Source organism: Pseudorasbora parva, chromosome 4, assembly GCF_024679245.1.
Source record: "Pseudorasbora parva isolate DD20220531a chromosome 4, ASM2467924v1, whole genome shotgun sequence".
Classification (NCBI taxonomy): domain Eukaryota; kingdom Metazoa; phylum Chordata; class Actinopteri; order Cypriniformes; family Gobionidae; genus Pseudorasbora; species Pseudorasbora parva.
Genome location: NC_090175.1, coordinates 31,630,374 through 31,645,066, shown reverse-complemented (window position 1 = coordinate 31,645,066; position 14,693 = coordinate 31,630,374). Strand labels below are relative to the sequence as shown.

At 45.5% G+C, this 14,693-nt stretch overlaps 1 protein-coding gene across 1 annotated transcript in view; it reads right to left on the bottom strand.

Annotated features, from left to right (window-relative positions):
- Positions 1-14,693, bottom strand: part of LOC137073264 (radixin-like) — a 666,127-nt gene that overhangs the window by 365,102 nt on the left and 286,332 nt on the right. The window contains exon 6 of the mRNA XM_067441577.1: positions 12,877-13,028. Within this exon, the coding sequence (XP_067297678.1) occupies positions 12,877-13,028 (152 nt within the window). The remainder of the gene's footprint in view (positions 1-12,876; positions 13,029-14,693) is intronic.

Here is a 14,693-nt window from a genome sequence, read left to right as displayed (position 1 = left end):
CTTTAAAATGAAAATTCTGTCATCCTTTACTCACCCTCAAGTTGTTTCGAGCGAGTAAAGGATGACAGAATTTTCATTTTAAATTGATCTATCCCTTTAAGATAATCTTATTTCTCACCATCTTAGACTGGTGGGTTTTTTTTTTAGCAAACTTTCATGTATCTTGCACTTAGGAAAGGCTTCCGTCGGGCCACTCTGCCATAAAGCCCTGACTGGTGGGGGGCTGTAGTGATGGTTGACTTTCTACAATTTTCTTCCATCTCCCGAATGCATCTCTGGAGCTCAGCCACAGTGATCTTTGGGTTCTTCTTTACCTCTCTCACCAAGGCTCTTCTCCCTCGATAGCTCAGTCTGGCCAGACGGCCAGCTCCAGGAAGGGTTCTGGTCATCCCAAACGTCTTCCATTTTTGGATTATGGAGGCCACTGTGCTCTTAGGAAACTGAAGTGCAGCAGAATTTTGGCCAGATTTTTTCCTTGCCACAATTCTGTCACTAAGCTCTTCTGGAAGTTCCTTTGACCTCATGATTCTCTTTTCTCTGACATGCACTGTGAGCTGTAAGCTGTGTAATATAGACAGGTGTGTGGTTTTCCTAATCAAGTCCAATCAGTATAATCTAACACAGCTGGACTCAAATGACGGTGTAGAACCATCTCAATGACTACGTTTACATGGACACCAGTAATCTAATTATTGACCTTATTCTAAATAAGACAATATTCTGATTAAGGTGTTTACATGAGTTGCTTTTAGAGTACTCCGTTCATGTTCCCGTTTTACATGTTGTAGATAGAACATAGATCGATTATGGCACGTCATTACGTCCCCAATGCCACGCTACGTTCTCCAACATCCAATCATAGCGTGACTTTGGCAGGTGTGTTAATTTTATGGGCTCAGGAAACCTGCTGTAAGTTCACCTGCGGGTGTCGCTGTTGGACAGTGTTACTTTACATTAAGAAGTATAACAAAACATGCGTTTTTATAATATTTTATATCTACATTTACGTTGATTTATTTTTGTAATATTATGTATTGCCTCTTTCTGTTTTTTTTAAGAGACACTGCTCCTCTTTCCTCCTCATTGACAGCCTACATTTAGAATAATAGCTTTGATTAATGATGAAAAAGGTTTAAAAATCGTGACTCTTTGGATTGTTTTTCCTGCCGTCGAGCCACAGGCGTTCACTGAATGACCCATCTGGTTTGCGATTGCAGATACAAACTTATTGTATTTTACTTTTACAATGAGCATACTTATTACAACAAAAATAAAAATAAAAATATAGAGAGAGGTCGCAGTGTTCACAATGAGCAGTCAAGTAAAACACACACGCCCATAGCAACGACATTTCAGACTGACAGATACGTAAAAGATAAACGCGACTTTTCCGCTATTTGTTCTGGTTTGTACACGTTGTTATATTAATTATAATTCCAATTCTGTTTTATTGGCCACAATATTATCGATGATTGTTGAAAGGGGCACTTTTGATTAATTTTCAAAAAGGGCAGAGGCTCCAACCCACAAAGCCTCCCCTCTGCACTTCCCTGGTGTGTGTAACGTTGTGTGTCCTGTCACAAAATGCGGCGAAATCTCCGACATGACATTAATAGTTAGATTAAGGTGTGTACATGTCTCCGATAATGCGACTAAAATAGGCATACTCCACATGTCTTAATCCGATTTATGTGTAGTTAGATTATGACTTTAATCAGATTAAGGTAATTAGAAATCGCTGTCTACATGGTAGCCTCTTAATCAGAGTATTGTCTTAATCAGATTAATATCGGAGTATTGTTGTCCATGTAAACGTAGTCACTGATAATCAGAAGAAATGGATAGCACCTGAGTTAAATATATGAGTGTCACAGCAAAGGGTCTGAATACTTAGGACCATGTGATATTTCAGTTTTTCTCTTTTAATAAATATTCAAAAATGTAAACAATTCTGTGTTTTTCTGTCAAAATGGTGCGCTGTGTGTACATTAATGAGAAAAAAAAATGAAAAATTGAAAGGGGTCTAAATACTTTCTGTACCCACTGTGTGTATATATATATATATATATATATATATATATATATATATATATATATATATATATATATATATATATATATATATATATATATATAATATATGTAGAAATGTTGGCCCATATTGATAGGATAGCATTTTGCAGTTGATGGAGATTTGTGGAATGCACATCAAGAGCATGAAGCTCCTGTTCCACCACATCCCAAATATGCTCTATTGGGTTGAGATCTGGTGACTTTGGGGGCCAATTTAGTGCAGTGAACTCATTGTCGTGTTCAAGACACCAATTTGAAACGATTAAACGATGGCATTTAAACGATTCCCAATTGGCACTAACGGGCCTAAAGTGTGCCAAGAAAACATGTGGTTTAGTGGTTGGCTACAAAGCGGAAGATGTTCATGAGCAGGTGTTCATGAGGTGTTTGTTGGCCATGATTCTTTTGAAAGCGTTATATAAATGCAGCCCATTTACCATTTACTTAGTAAATCAGGAATTTCTAATATCCTACAGAGTTTAGCTCCAACCAACTACAAAACACCTGCCTGGAAGTTTCAAGTGAGTCTGAAGACCTTGATTTCCTGGCTACCATCTCTTCAGGATAGTGGCCCTCAGGAGCAGGTTTGGACACCCCTATAGTTGCTTATATTTATATATAATTTTGAACAATAAAATCATAATCATAGCAGACAAAGAGAAAAAAATATTCCCTATTATCCCATTACATCCCATCGGGCAGCTTGCAGGTGAAGGAGATTCGATTTATATTCCCAGAGGAAAAACTGTTTGCTCATTGGTTGCTTTTTCTAAGCTCAGGAGACAAAGTTATGATTCTCCTATGTTTCTTGATTGAGTGTTAGTTGTTTATCAGATGTTTCTCCTAAAATGCCTTAGGAGAAACAAATATATACACAAATGAGAGGTGTCTAAAGCCCTATTCGGACTGGATTAGTTTAACATGGGGACGTGGGGGTAAAGTAATTATAACCAGAGGTTCTCTGTGATTTTAGTCCCGTCCGAATGTGCCATTCTAATCCGAATGTGTCTGAATGACCTTGGGTAATACTAATCCCGTTTGAATAGACCTGCTGTAAAAATGTATGGTAAAATTCCATCATTTCCTGTTTAAAAGTTTAAAAAAAAGCGCATTTTGCAAACTTGGAGGCGCTTGAACATTCGGTTGCATTGTAGGTGGTGGGACAAATCTGTGGCAAACGTCCAGTATTTTCTGCATATCATTTAAAGCAAAAAGAAGATCAAATGCACTTATTAGAGGCACAACACTTATTTTAGCTCTAGGAAAGTGTCTATTACCAACACAATCCAATCAGAATTGTTAGACTGGACCTAACTGTTTATTAAAACACACATATTGGAGACGGAGTTCAGACTGGTGCTCAGGTTGTGTGTTTGCTCACGTGATAACGGTAACGTCATACACACATGACGTCAAGGAGGTGCGTAAAGCGAGTTAATCCTCCCACTTCTGCTAGCTTTACTGAGATGTCTTATCCCATGCGAATTGACCATTAATATTACAGACGTCCTGAGGTAAAAATGACTTTACCCCGACGTCCCCATGTTAATCTAATCCCGTCCGAATAGGGCTTAAGAGAGTCAAAACTGAGATTGTGGTGAGAGAAGCTTGGAAAATCTCATTACTGTCTAAATTAGGTGTCAGCTTTGTCTTCCCATGTTTCTCCTAAAATCCATTAGGATAAATAAGAGTAGACACAACTGAGACATGAGAAATATCTGAGAATTAATTGAGATTTTTATTTAGCTCTTGTTGTAGTATCAGCAGTGTCTCAGGTGTTTCTCCTAAAATCCATTAGAGAAATAAGAGTAGACACAACTGAGACATGAGAAATATCTGAGAAAAAGGAGTGCAAAATGAGAAACATGGGCATTCTCTTATTGTCTTGCTTTTTTTGTGACATTGGGAAATTTCACCTATAATGGACAGGACCGTATGATAAGCGACTAGAAACAATGCAGAGGCGAGAAGGGAACAGGAGCAGGAAATTATACCTTTAGCTGGGACTTGAACACATGCAGTCTGGGGTGCTGCTGTGCCTCATTGTTGATGTGCTGTCCACAAGGCTATGGCTCTGACAGAGCTTTACCTAAGCTCAGGATACTAAGGGCTTATTATCTCTTATATGTCTCATTTAGGTATCAGCTTTGCCTTCTAGTGCCAGCTGCATAAACTTTGTCAAAGAAGTTCCCAAGTTACTATGCAACTATGCTAAGTAGTAGTGGCAGGAAAGTAGCTCAGAAACCCGTCTCCGGCACAATAATTCCGATCTTTCATGTATTCATACTCTTGTGTAATCGACGCCCCATACTAAATAAATCCGTCTCTTCCTTGATACCCTGAAATTTTGAATATTCCAATCTAATATGATTTCTGACCTGTAAAGGCGGGCGTACACGGTGCGATTTTTGCTGTCGTACGAACTCGATTTTTCTCGGGAGAAATCGTGTGGACATCGTGGATGCTCGTATGGTCGCGGCTCGCACCGTGTGAGAGGAAATACGAGACGAGCCGAGCACGTCCCGACCTTACGATCATTTTTAAACATGTTTAAAAAGTTCGGGGAGTCGGCCCGATTTTTACCAGCATATGGCTGTCCCCTATTGCCAAATCATGCACAAGCACGTCACATACGCTCAATCTATGACTATTATTAGCTCAGTGGCTGCCACATACTGCGTTCACACACACACACACACACACACACACACACACACACACACACACACACACACACACACACACACACACACACACACACACACACACACACTTTCTCTCTCTCACGTGCACTCTTCTCTCTCCCTCTGGTTGTTTCGGTTAAAAGGAATGGCTTTTCAACAAATCATTTTCACACCTTTTTTCTTTATTTTTTGTATCTGAAGCTATAGCAGCAACATTGAAAGCTCCGGTGTCTGTGTTACATGAAAACTTGTGTGATCGCGGCCGGCTCGCGGTGCAAACAGTCGTGCCGTGTACCAGCTGATTTGATGCGATGATCAAATTAAATGACTCGTAGCGTCTGCAATATCTCACGACCTTCCAAGTGTCCGAATTCGCACAGTGTACGCCCGCCTTAAGGTTGCCAGAATAATAATCTTACACGGTGTGTTAATAGGCCAGAGGAGAACTGGCACCTCGACTGAGTCTGGTTTCTCCCAAGGTTTATTTTTCTCCATCATGCCCTGATGGAGTTTTGGTTCCTTGCCACTGTCGCCTTTGGCTTGGCTTGCTCAGTTGGGGACACTAAAATTATGATTAAAGTTATTCAACTAATTATACAAATAAAATTTATGAAATAGGTTTTATTTAATTCTCTAAACTATAATACTGATATGCCAACATTGTAGCTATATGATTAATGAAAATAAGCTGATAACATCACAGTTTTCTCCAGAACGACTGTGCAGCCAAATCTAATTTTGTTGCAATATTATCCTGTTTGACACTGTGAAGCTGCTTTGACACAATCGTGATTGTAAAAGCGCTATATAAATAAAGTTGATTGAGTAGTAAACCAAAGGGCAATCTTACTTTTCCTATTTGAAATTAACTTACCTTTTTTATGTAACTGACTTAAATAAGTTATTACCAGGCTTGGGGGAAAAATAATTCTTGACTACCTTTTAAGACTAGTCTAAGATGTTTTTCAACCAGCCCCGGATGTCTTAAATTTGATTTTAGGATAAACGTACATTTTAAATTTGTACTAATATTTTAAATACTGAAACTATCATTCAAAAAGCATTATGTGTTTTAGAATATCAAGGGTTATTCATTAAAATGGATCTTTAGTGCCCAAAAATTTATATGCAGTGCTTATTCCAAACAATGATCAGATAAGTGTATGGTGTTTAGTCTAGATAAATTATTTCTTTATAACAAATGTAATACTATAGTGTACCAGTGCTTTATGGTTGCTGCTTAACCTTTTTGTTCTTCGTTTAACATTACATAGTTTATCTTGTACAACCCATTTTGCATGCATGTAAACATAGTTTGTTTTGTTCTTTGCATGTATTGTGCTTGATTGAAATGGCATGGATGAATCACATATAAGCTACCCAGAGGGAAAAAAAAACCCTTTAACAATTCAAATATTTCTGCAAGACATGAGGATGAGGATACATTAACATTAAATGGAGACTTTTGCTTAAGTCTCCTTTTTCTCACACATTCTCATATTTGTCTCCTTTAAACTTTTAGAATAGATCTCAACAACATCACACACTGTGCTCAGACTTTTCTCCTTAGCGAGAAACACTGGAGCTCTCACACGTCTTCTCTGAAGATTCATAAGAGATCTCAACATCATCACATACTGTGCTCAGACTTTTCTCCTTTGGCGAGAAACACTGGAACTCTCACATGTCTTCTCTGAAGATACATAAGAGGTCTCAACATCATCACATACTGTGCTCAGATGCTTTTCCTCTCAGTAAGACTCTTAAGCTCTCACATTTTTCTCCTCTAAAGTTTAGAAGAGATCTCAACAACACACTGTGCTCAGGCTTTTCTCCTAAACTAAAGACTCTGAAGCTCTCATATTTATCTCCTCTATAGTTTTAGAACACTTTAGTAAATAAGTTTAATTGTTGATACAATAAGAAAGCTGTACAGTTTATGTGCATATGGCACATCATTTGTTTGACAAATGTGAGAGTGCATCCGTCTTTAACTAAGGAGAATATTCTGAGCACAATGTGTGATGTTATTGAGATCTTTTTTGAAACTTTAGAGGTGACAAAAGTGAGAGTTCCAGAGTATCTAGCTGAGGAGAAAAGTCTGAGCACAGCATGTGATACTGTTGAGATCACTTCTGAAACTTTAAACGAGACACATATGAGCACAATCCAGTCTCTCTAGCCAAGGAGACAAATCCGAGCACAGTGTGTGATGTAGCTGAGATCTCTTCTGAAACATTAGAGGAGACAAATATGAACCATCCAGTCTCTCTAGCCAAGGAGACAAATCGTCCCCGGTTACGTATGTAACCTTGGTTCCCTTAGAACAGGGAACGAGACGCTGCGTCATCTGAGGCTACGGGGAACGCCTTCAGCATGACAGGTGCCTGAAATCGCTATCAAATCACAATCCTACTGACCGTCGGCAGCTGGTGGCGTCATCACCATGCAGCCAGGAAGTATAAAAGGGCACCGTGCCAACATGACGCAATTCACTTCATCTGAAGGGACTGTGGGCAGGCACACCTTGAAGCATGGCCACCTGACGCAGCGTCTCGTTCCCTGTTCTCAGGGAACCAAGGTTACATACCTAACCGGGGACGTTCCCTTTCGAAAGGGAACTCGAGCTGCGTCAGCTGACGCTACGGGGAACGATATACCCACGCCGCCATGCTGAGGGGAGTGCATGCCCCTTACTAGCAGTGAACACTGCCTGGACGAGAGTTCGTAGAAAGTCAGAACCACTCCCCCCCTACGGTCATAGCCCAAGATATATGCCTAAGAGAGAACCTTATTAAATTTTATCTGACGTTTCCTACCCCCGGCTTGCTCAAAGGCCTGGGACCTACTACTTCAACAGAAGGAGTCCCTTAAGGGAATGTGGCTAGGGGACCCGAGGGCACCCCAGCCAGTCACTATTCGGGAAACCCTTCACCGAACGCCACCAGGGAGGCCTAACCTGGCATCACTTCTGTGGGACACCCCGGCTTGGCCAACCCTGTCTGTAGAAACAGAGCCTCCGGACTTTGCTCTTACTCATGAGCATCCAGACTGAGGGACTGCAAGCTGGCAATGTCCTCCTCAAACCTGAACTCGGAGACGAGAATCCTGGAGAGCAGTACTCAGCATAGTGCTTTTTACCCTTGTCAGCGAGGGGAGTCTCTTCTGCTCGATCCTAGGATCTACTGAACACATATATTACAGGGGTGCTCAGGAGGCCGGACAGGCCTACGGACTGATCTAACCGGGAGGCCCCGAGGGGGGCCTGCCCGTCTGATCAGGCTCAGGCGGCTGTAAGCTCGCAGACGACCCTCAGTGAGGGGAGCTCTTAAGCCTGCCTGGTAGGTAAACCATGCTGGAGGCTGGCCAGTCCCTGTCCGGAAGGGACCGCGCAACAGAAATGGAGTCTCGTCGTGCTAGGGCATGAGCCCGCCCTTGGGTAATCCTGGCTAAGGCCGGGACCCAACAGCGGGCAATCGCTAGCTGTCAGCACAAAGCCAGTTATGCGTTCCCGTTCAAGGGAACCGTTCCCCACCAGCGAGGCCAAAAGGCGCCTCTACCTGGCACCGTTGATGCTAGCTGTTAAAGGCCACAAGGAGGTGGCTTTACTGGTCCCTCAGGGAGGCCCATGAGGCCATAAACACCAGAAGCCACCCATGCTAATGGCTAGCTTGTCACCGAGACCGGGTCCGGGAATCCCTTCCCAAGGAGGCCCAGAGAGGCCTGACAGCATAATACACTGGCCAACCAAGCGTCCAGGCTCGGGGGCTCACCCTCAGGAGGCCCGGAGAGGCCTGCTACCTGCCAGCCACCATGCAAACCGTCGGAAGTTACTGTGTTCCCGGGGCTCGCCTCCAGGGAGGCCTGTTTGATGCCTCACGTATAATCAAGTCTTTTAGGGCGGCCTGGAGAGGCCTATTGCCGAATGGCAGAACCCTAAATTGGTGACAGACGGCGCTTATCCGATGGCAAATCCCACCGGAAAACCCTGCAGGGCCGAAGAACGATCTCAGGAGGGCCAGAAGAGGCCTGCACCTGATAGCAGACCATGCTATCCGCCTCAGCTAGCAACCACGCACACTGTCACAGGACCTGGGAACCGGGGCTCACCCTCCAGAAGGCCTAAGGAGGCCTAGATCCTGTCACCCAGTGGTCGGAACCCTAGGCCACCCCCTCAGGGGACGGCATCTAAGGCCTGCTGAAACCCAGCAAGCCCTCAAAGTCGGGCTGACAGTGGCTTGTCTGCTGGATGATGAGGACTGGACATCCAGTCACCACCTGGGGACTCATCCCCAGGGAGGCCGTAAGGGGCCTACTTTTGACGAGGTTTCTGCTGCAGCCGACATCGTTGGGGAAAACCCTCCCCGGCTCACATGGGCCACGACGTAGGATCTCACTCGCAGGGAGGCTTACTGAGGCCTACCACCTGTCCCGGAGTTAACTGCCCGGACTGCCTCGGCTGGCGTCTCCCCGCCAACCGGCCTTCTATAGTCGGTCCGCCCCAGCGCCCCTTAGAAGCCCTCTGTGCGACGGCGCAGTCTCCCAGGCAGCGCCTACCAGCGTGGACCTAAAACACAATGCCTGCAGCAGTGCACTCAGCATAAACGCCTTGAACCCTCTAAAGCAAGGGGAGTACAACTTACGTCACCTGCCTCCAGGGCGGCCGTCTGGTCGTCCAACGGTCCGCCGTCTGCGCAGGGCATTCAGCCCTGGCAGTGTTTCGGCTCCAGGGGAGCATCTTATCAACCCATGCTAGGCCGATGGTTGCGAAGTACAGCTCGACCCGAGCCCTAAAAGGTGGAGCAGAAGACACAGAGCAAGAGGTGAAGTATTCAACACACACAACCGGCCGTCTCCCGAACAAGGCCAGGGGCCGCCCAGAAGTGGCGGCTACACTAAGCTCTGGGGGGCGGGGTTAGCAAATCCAGTCTAACTGCGCACAAGCGAAGAGACGCCTACCCCGTGCAATGACCACTGGCAAAGTTGCAATCCATTCTGCTACACACCATTCTGCATTAACAACAGCCCCCAAATGCAGAAGGGGGGTGGGCATTGGCCGAACGAATAAGAACTGAGGGGAGGCCGGGTAGGGATAAAAGCTCCTGCAGAACTACTGACAGGAGCCCGGGGCAACTTGCCAGGGCAACACGCCACCGCGAGACGCCACCGCCATCCCACCAACAGCCTTGGCCAACTTGATGCATTAGCATCGGTCAGGTAAAAAACCCCAAAAACAAAGGCCCTAAAAAGGGCTGGGTCAGACCTTACTGCAGTTCATCCGCTAGCCTGACCTCACATATTCATCTAGACATTTCACTAGCAGAGGTGCTAACGCTACCCAGAGGTGACTATGGCTAAAAAGTTCGGCTAGGAGAACGCACGTCAGTTTACATAGCCGCTCCATGCCTGCGGGCATGTGCGGTGGCCTCAACTGCTCATATTACACATATCCAGAAGAGAAACCTTTGCCTTCATAAACCACAGTGCTACGCTAGCAAACGTACAGCCTACATAAACACTCTGTGTTTATCACAAACATCGTTCTAGCCACTTTTACTGGGGAACTACAGGCCCAGACTCCAGCTGATAAAACTGTTACACATCCGCAAAACATCCCTCAGGGAAGCATAGAGTCCAAACATATGGGAAAAGAAGAATGTTTGCCCTAAAAGGGGACTCACCCGCTGTCTTCCAGTGCCTCATCGCTTCATGTAACATGCATGCTTCGGCGCACTAACCTGAGGGTGGGGCGCTCTCATACACCGGCCTGGCAGGCCGTCAGAGTCTCACATCCACTCATAATAGGCCCGCCCGGCCTGATGTAAAGCGCGCCCAAGGAGAAAGAGGAAAAAGGAAGGGACACAACATCACATTCTCTGCGCCCTCAGGGGCGGAGACTCACCGCGCTTCCCGGCGCTGGAAGCGGTTCTTCTCCCCGATGTCCCTGCTCCTGTTGCGGGTGTCCTGCCTCTTCTGCGCCCTGCTCCTCCACGGAGGGGGCGCACGAGAGGCCACGCTACCACGCTGGCCCAGCCGATGATCCTCGGATCTCGACGGGCCAGGGACACCCTCCTGCCTGGGCGCCGCTCCAGACCTCAGCGGGATACAAGTACTACAAGCCACCGAGCGCGCCCTCGCCTCTCTGAACCTTCCCACCACCGCCTCGACGGAGGTGCCGAAAAGCTCAGAGGGTGAGACTGGGGCATCGAAGAGAAAGGCCTTTTCTTTCGCCCCAATGTCCACGAGGTTCAGCCACAGATGCCTCTCCGTGGCCACTATAGCCGCCATCGACCGTCCGATGGCGACTGTTGTCTGTTTGGCAGCCCAAAGAGAAAGATCCGTGGTGCGGTGCAATTCGGCCATCGCATCAGGGGGTAGGCCCTCCCCCTGATCGAGGTCCCTCAGCAGGTCGGCCTGATAAGCCTGCAACGCCAACATTGTGTGCAAGGCCACCGCCGCCTGACCCGCCGACGTGTATGCCCTGCAATTAAGACGTGAAGTCATCTTTAGAGGTTTCGATGGCAGGGCTGGAGCTCTCAGTGTCGATGGCTGCCCAGACGCGAGATCAATGGTCTCTGGGCGGCATCGACACATACCCTGCCTCGGCCAATTCCTCGACATCAGCGAAATTAAAACGCTGATGTCGATGGATTCAAGCCGAGTAGGGTTTCTTCTATGCCCCCACGACCTGCTCGTGAAGGTCGGGGAGGAATGGTAGGCTCCCGGGAGCTGGGCGACTATGGTCGGGGAGAATACGATCGCCCAATCTATCAGGGCGGGGGGCCTCTACCCTAGCTCTCAGTGCCGCGCGCCCCATCACATCCAGCAGCTCCCCATACACGGGGCAGGATGGCTGAGAGGATTCGGCCTCAGCCTCATTATCCCCCTCATCCACAGCCATCCTCTGATCGACTGGAAGAGCGAGGGCTGACGAAGAGGAGGAGTCTCCATCCGACTCCTCCTCCGTCAGCCTGCTTTCGCGACCTGGCTGATTGTCTGCGAGCACTGTGCTCTCCAGACGATGAGCCAGGTCCATCTGGGAGCCCCAGGACAGATGGCGCCGCTCAGCCACAGCATGAATTAGGTCTTATTTAATTCTATAAACTATAATACTGATCTGCCAACATTGTCGCTATATGATAAATTAAAATAAGCTGATAACATCACTGTTTTCTCCAGTACGACTGTACAGCCAAATCTAATTTTGTCGCAATATTATCCTGTTTGACACTGTGAAGCTGCTTTGACACAATCGTGATTGTAAAAGCGCTATATAAATAAAGTTGATTGATTGATTGATGAGCAGGACCGCTCCCAGATGCTGTCTCTTCTTCCCTCGAGAAGAAGGCCAGGCGAGAGCGGAGCGTCCTCAGAGGAAAACGCTCGCAGTTCGCGCAGGAAGCCCCCTCGAGAACCTCCCGCGTGTGTTCTTCCCCCAGGCAGAGCACACAAAGGGTATGCGTGTCATCAGGCATGAGAAACCTGGGACACGGGTCAGCGCACTTCCTGTAGGCGCCTTTACGCTTTTGCGTGCACTTCATCTTTAGCTTTTCTGGACTTTCTAACGAGTCAGACAGTACAGTCCCTAAAGACGAAAGGATAGCGTCATGTTGGCACGGTGCCCTTTTATACTTCCTGGTCACATGGTGATGACGTCACCAGCTGCTGACGGTCAGTAGGATTGTTATTTGATAGCGATTTCAGACACCTGTCACGCTGAAGGCATTCCCCGTAGCGTCAGCTGACGCAGCTTGAGTTCCTTTTCGAAAGGGAACCTAGCACAGTGTGTGATGTTGTTGAGATCTCTTCTGAAACTTTAGAGACAAATATGAACCATCCAGTCTCTCTAGCCAAGGAAAAAAATCTGAGCACAGTGAGTGATTTAGCCGAGATCTCTTATGAAGCTTTAGAGGAGACAAACGTGAGAGAATGTCATTTTTTGTCTCAGGAGAAACATGTGAGAAGCAGGAGACTGAGCCTTATGTCTCAATTTGATGTTCACTTGATCTCATTTCTGTCTAGGAGAAAGATGTGAGTTGAGAAGGAGATGTTTGATTTTCCTTTCCTCTGGGTTGTTGAGAAGGCTTTCAGAAATATCTCCAAAGTTTACATGGCTCACCTCTGTGGTAGCAGCCTGTCATTGGTGAGATAACCAGGCTTGTGGATGTCTCTGTTGTAGTCGGCATACTTGGCCTGAACAGAGTAAGATGCCAGAAGGACTGCTGTCTCCGGAGGACAGTAAATTTCATCATTCAAAATGGCTTCCTTTACCTAGACAGCACAAATTGCATAATTAACCAAAAACAAAAGTACCATCATGTTTAATCTGGGCCTATTTCTTTTTTATGTGGGTTTTGTCTGAGTTATTTGGATAGAACTGATAATTTAACATGATCCTGGATTGTTCCATTCTTTCAAATTCATCTAATAATTGTCATCATAGCAACATCTGAAACTCAAATATGCTCAGGAGCAGGATTATTTAAAGTAAACAGGATTAGTAATGGAGCTGATTAAAAAAAAGACTGTGTCCTTCCACTGCTCCATACTTACTACTTATTTGGCATGTTAAGAATTGTGCTCATTCTATCTAAAAACCAAGGGTTTTCATTATAAAGGCTTTGATTTATATTAATTTACATAATTAAATTACATAATATTATATATATATTTATATATTTGGCACCCTTAGTAAGCAAAGAAGGCTGTAGAAAAAAATTGGCATTATTTATTCTATTTATCTGTCATTAAAAAATTCCCAAGATTTGAACCTTTCATTGAAGCAACATTTAAAAGTGGGATAGTCTCCTTTTGATAATAAGACAATAGCTCTGGCCACATACACAATGCAGCTAAATTTGGTTGTCAATTAGCTTTTTAGTGCTTAATCCAGTTCTGTACAAACACAGCGAGATGCCGCAATCCTAATAATTTGCGCAGTCTACAAAAATCCTCTGCTACTTTACTTTCTATTCCAATTGGTCTCTGGAATTGCCAGTCTGCTGTAAACAAAGCAGACTTTATTTCATCTATTAGGACTCATTCTCAGCTCAGCCTCATGGACCTAACTGTGACCTGGACCAAACCAGAGGACACTGCCACTCCTGCAGCCCTCTCAACCAATATAACTTTTTCACACACCCCTCTGCCTATTGGGAGGGGTTGGGGTACTGGTTTGCTTATCTCAAATGATTGGAAATTTTATCCATTACCATCTCTATTGGCCAGTTAATTTGAATCACAATCAATCACTATTGCTCACCCTGTTAAAATCCATGTGGCAGTGGTCTATTGTCCTCCAGGTCACCTTGGTAACTGTGGAGGAGTTGGATGTGTTACTTTCTAGCTTCCCTGAGGATGGCACTCCTCTGATTCTGCTTGGTGACCTCAACATCCATCTGGATAAGCACCTAGCCACAGACTTAAGCACTCTACTGACTTCATTTGACCTTAAGTTAGTATCTACTACGGCTACTCACAAATCAGGTAACCAATTAGACCTTGTCTACACACGCAACTGCTCCACGGACAACACTTTAGTTACTCCATTACACACCTCAGACCACTTTCTCATCACTCTTAACCTCATACTGACACCTGATACAACACGCACTCCTACACAGATTAGCTTTCGGCGTAATCTACGCTCCCTCTCTCCCTCTCGCCTATCCACTATGGTTTCCTCTTCACTCCCTCCACCTGCTCAGTTCTCAGCATTGGACACTAAGAGTTTTACTGACACTCTTTGTTCCACTCTAACATCCTCCTTAGACAGTTTTTGCCCCTTTTCATCCAGACCAGCCCGCCCCACCCCATCTGCCCCCTGGCTGTCTGATGTTCTCCGTGAACATCGCTCTGGACATCTCAACAACTAACACGAACACGCTTCCATCCTTCTCTCCGCTCTCCGAGGCAGATATTTCTAAACTCATCCTT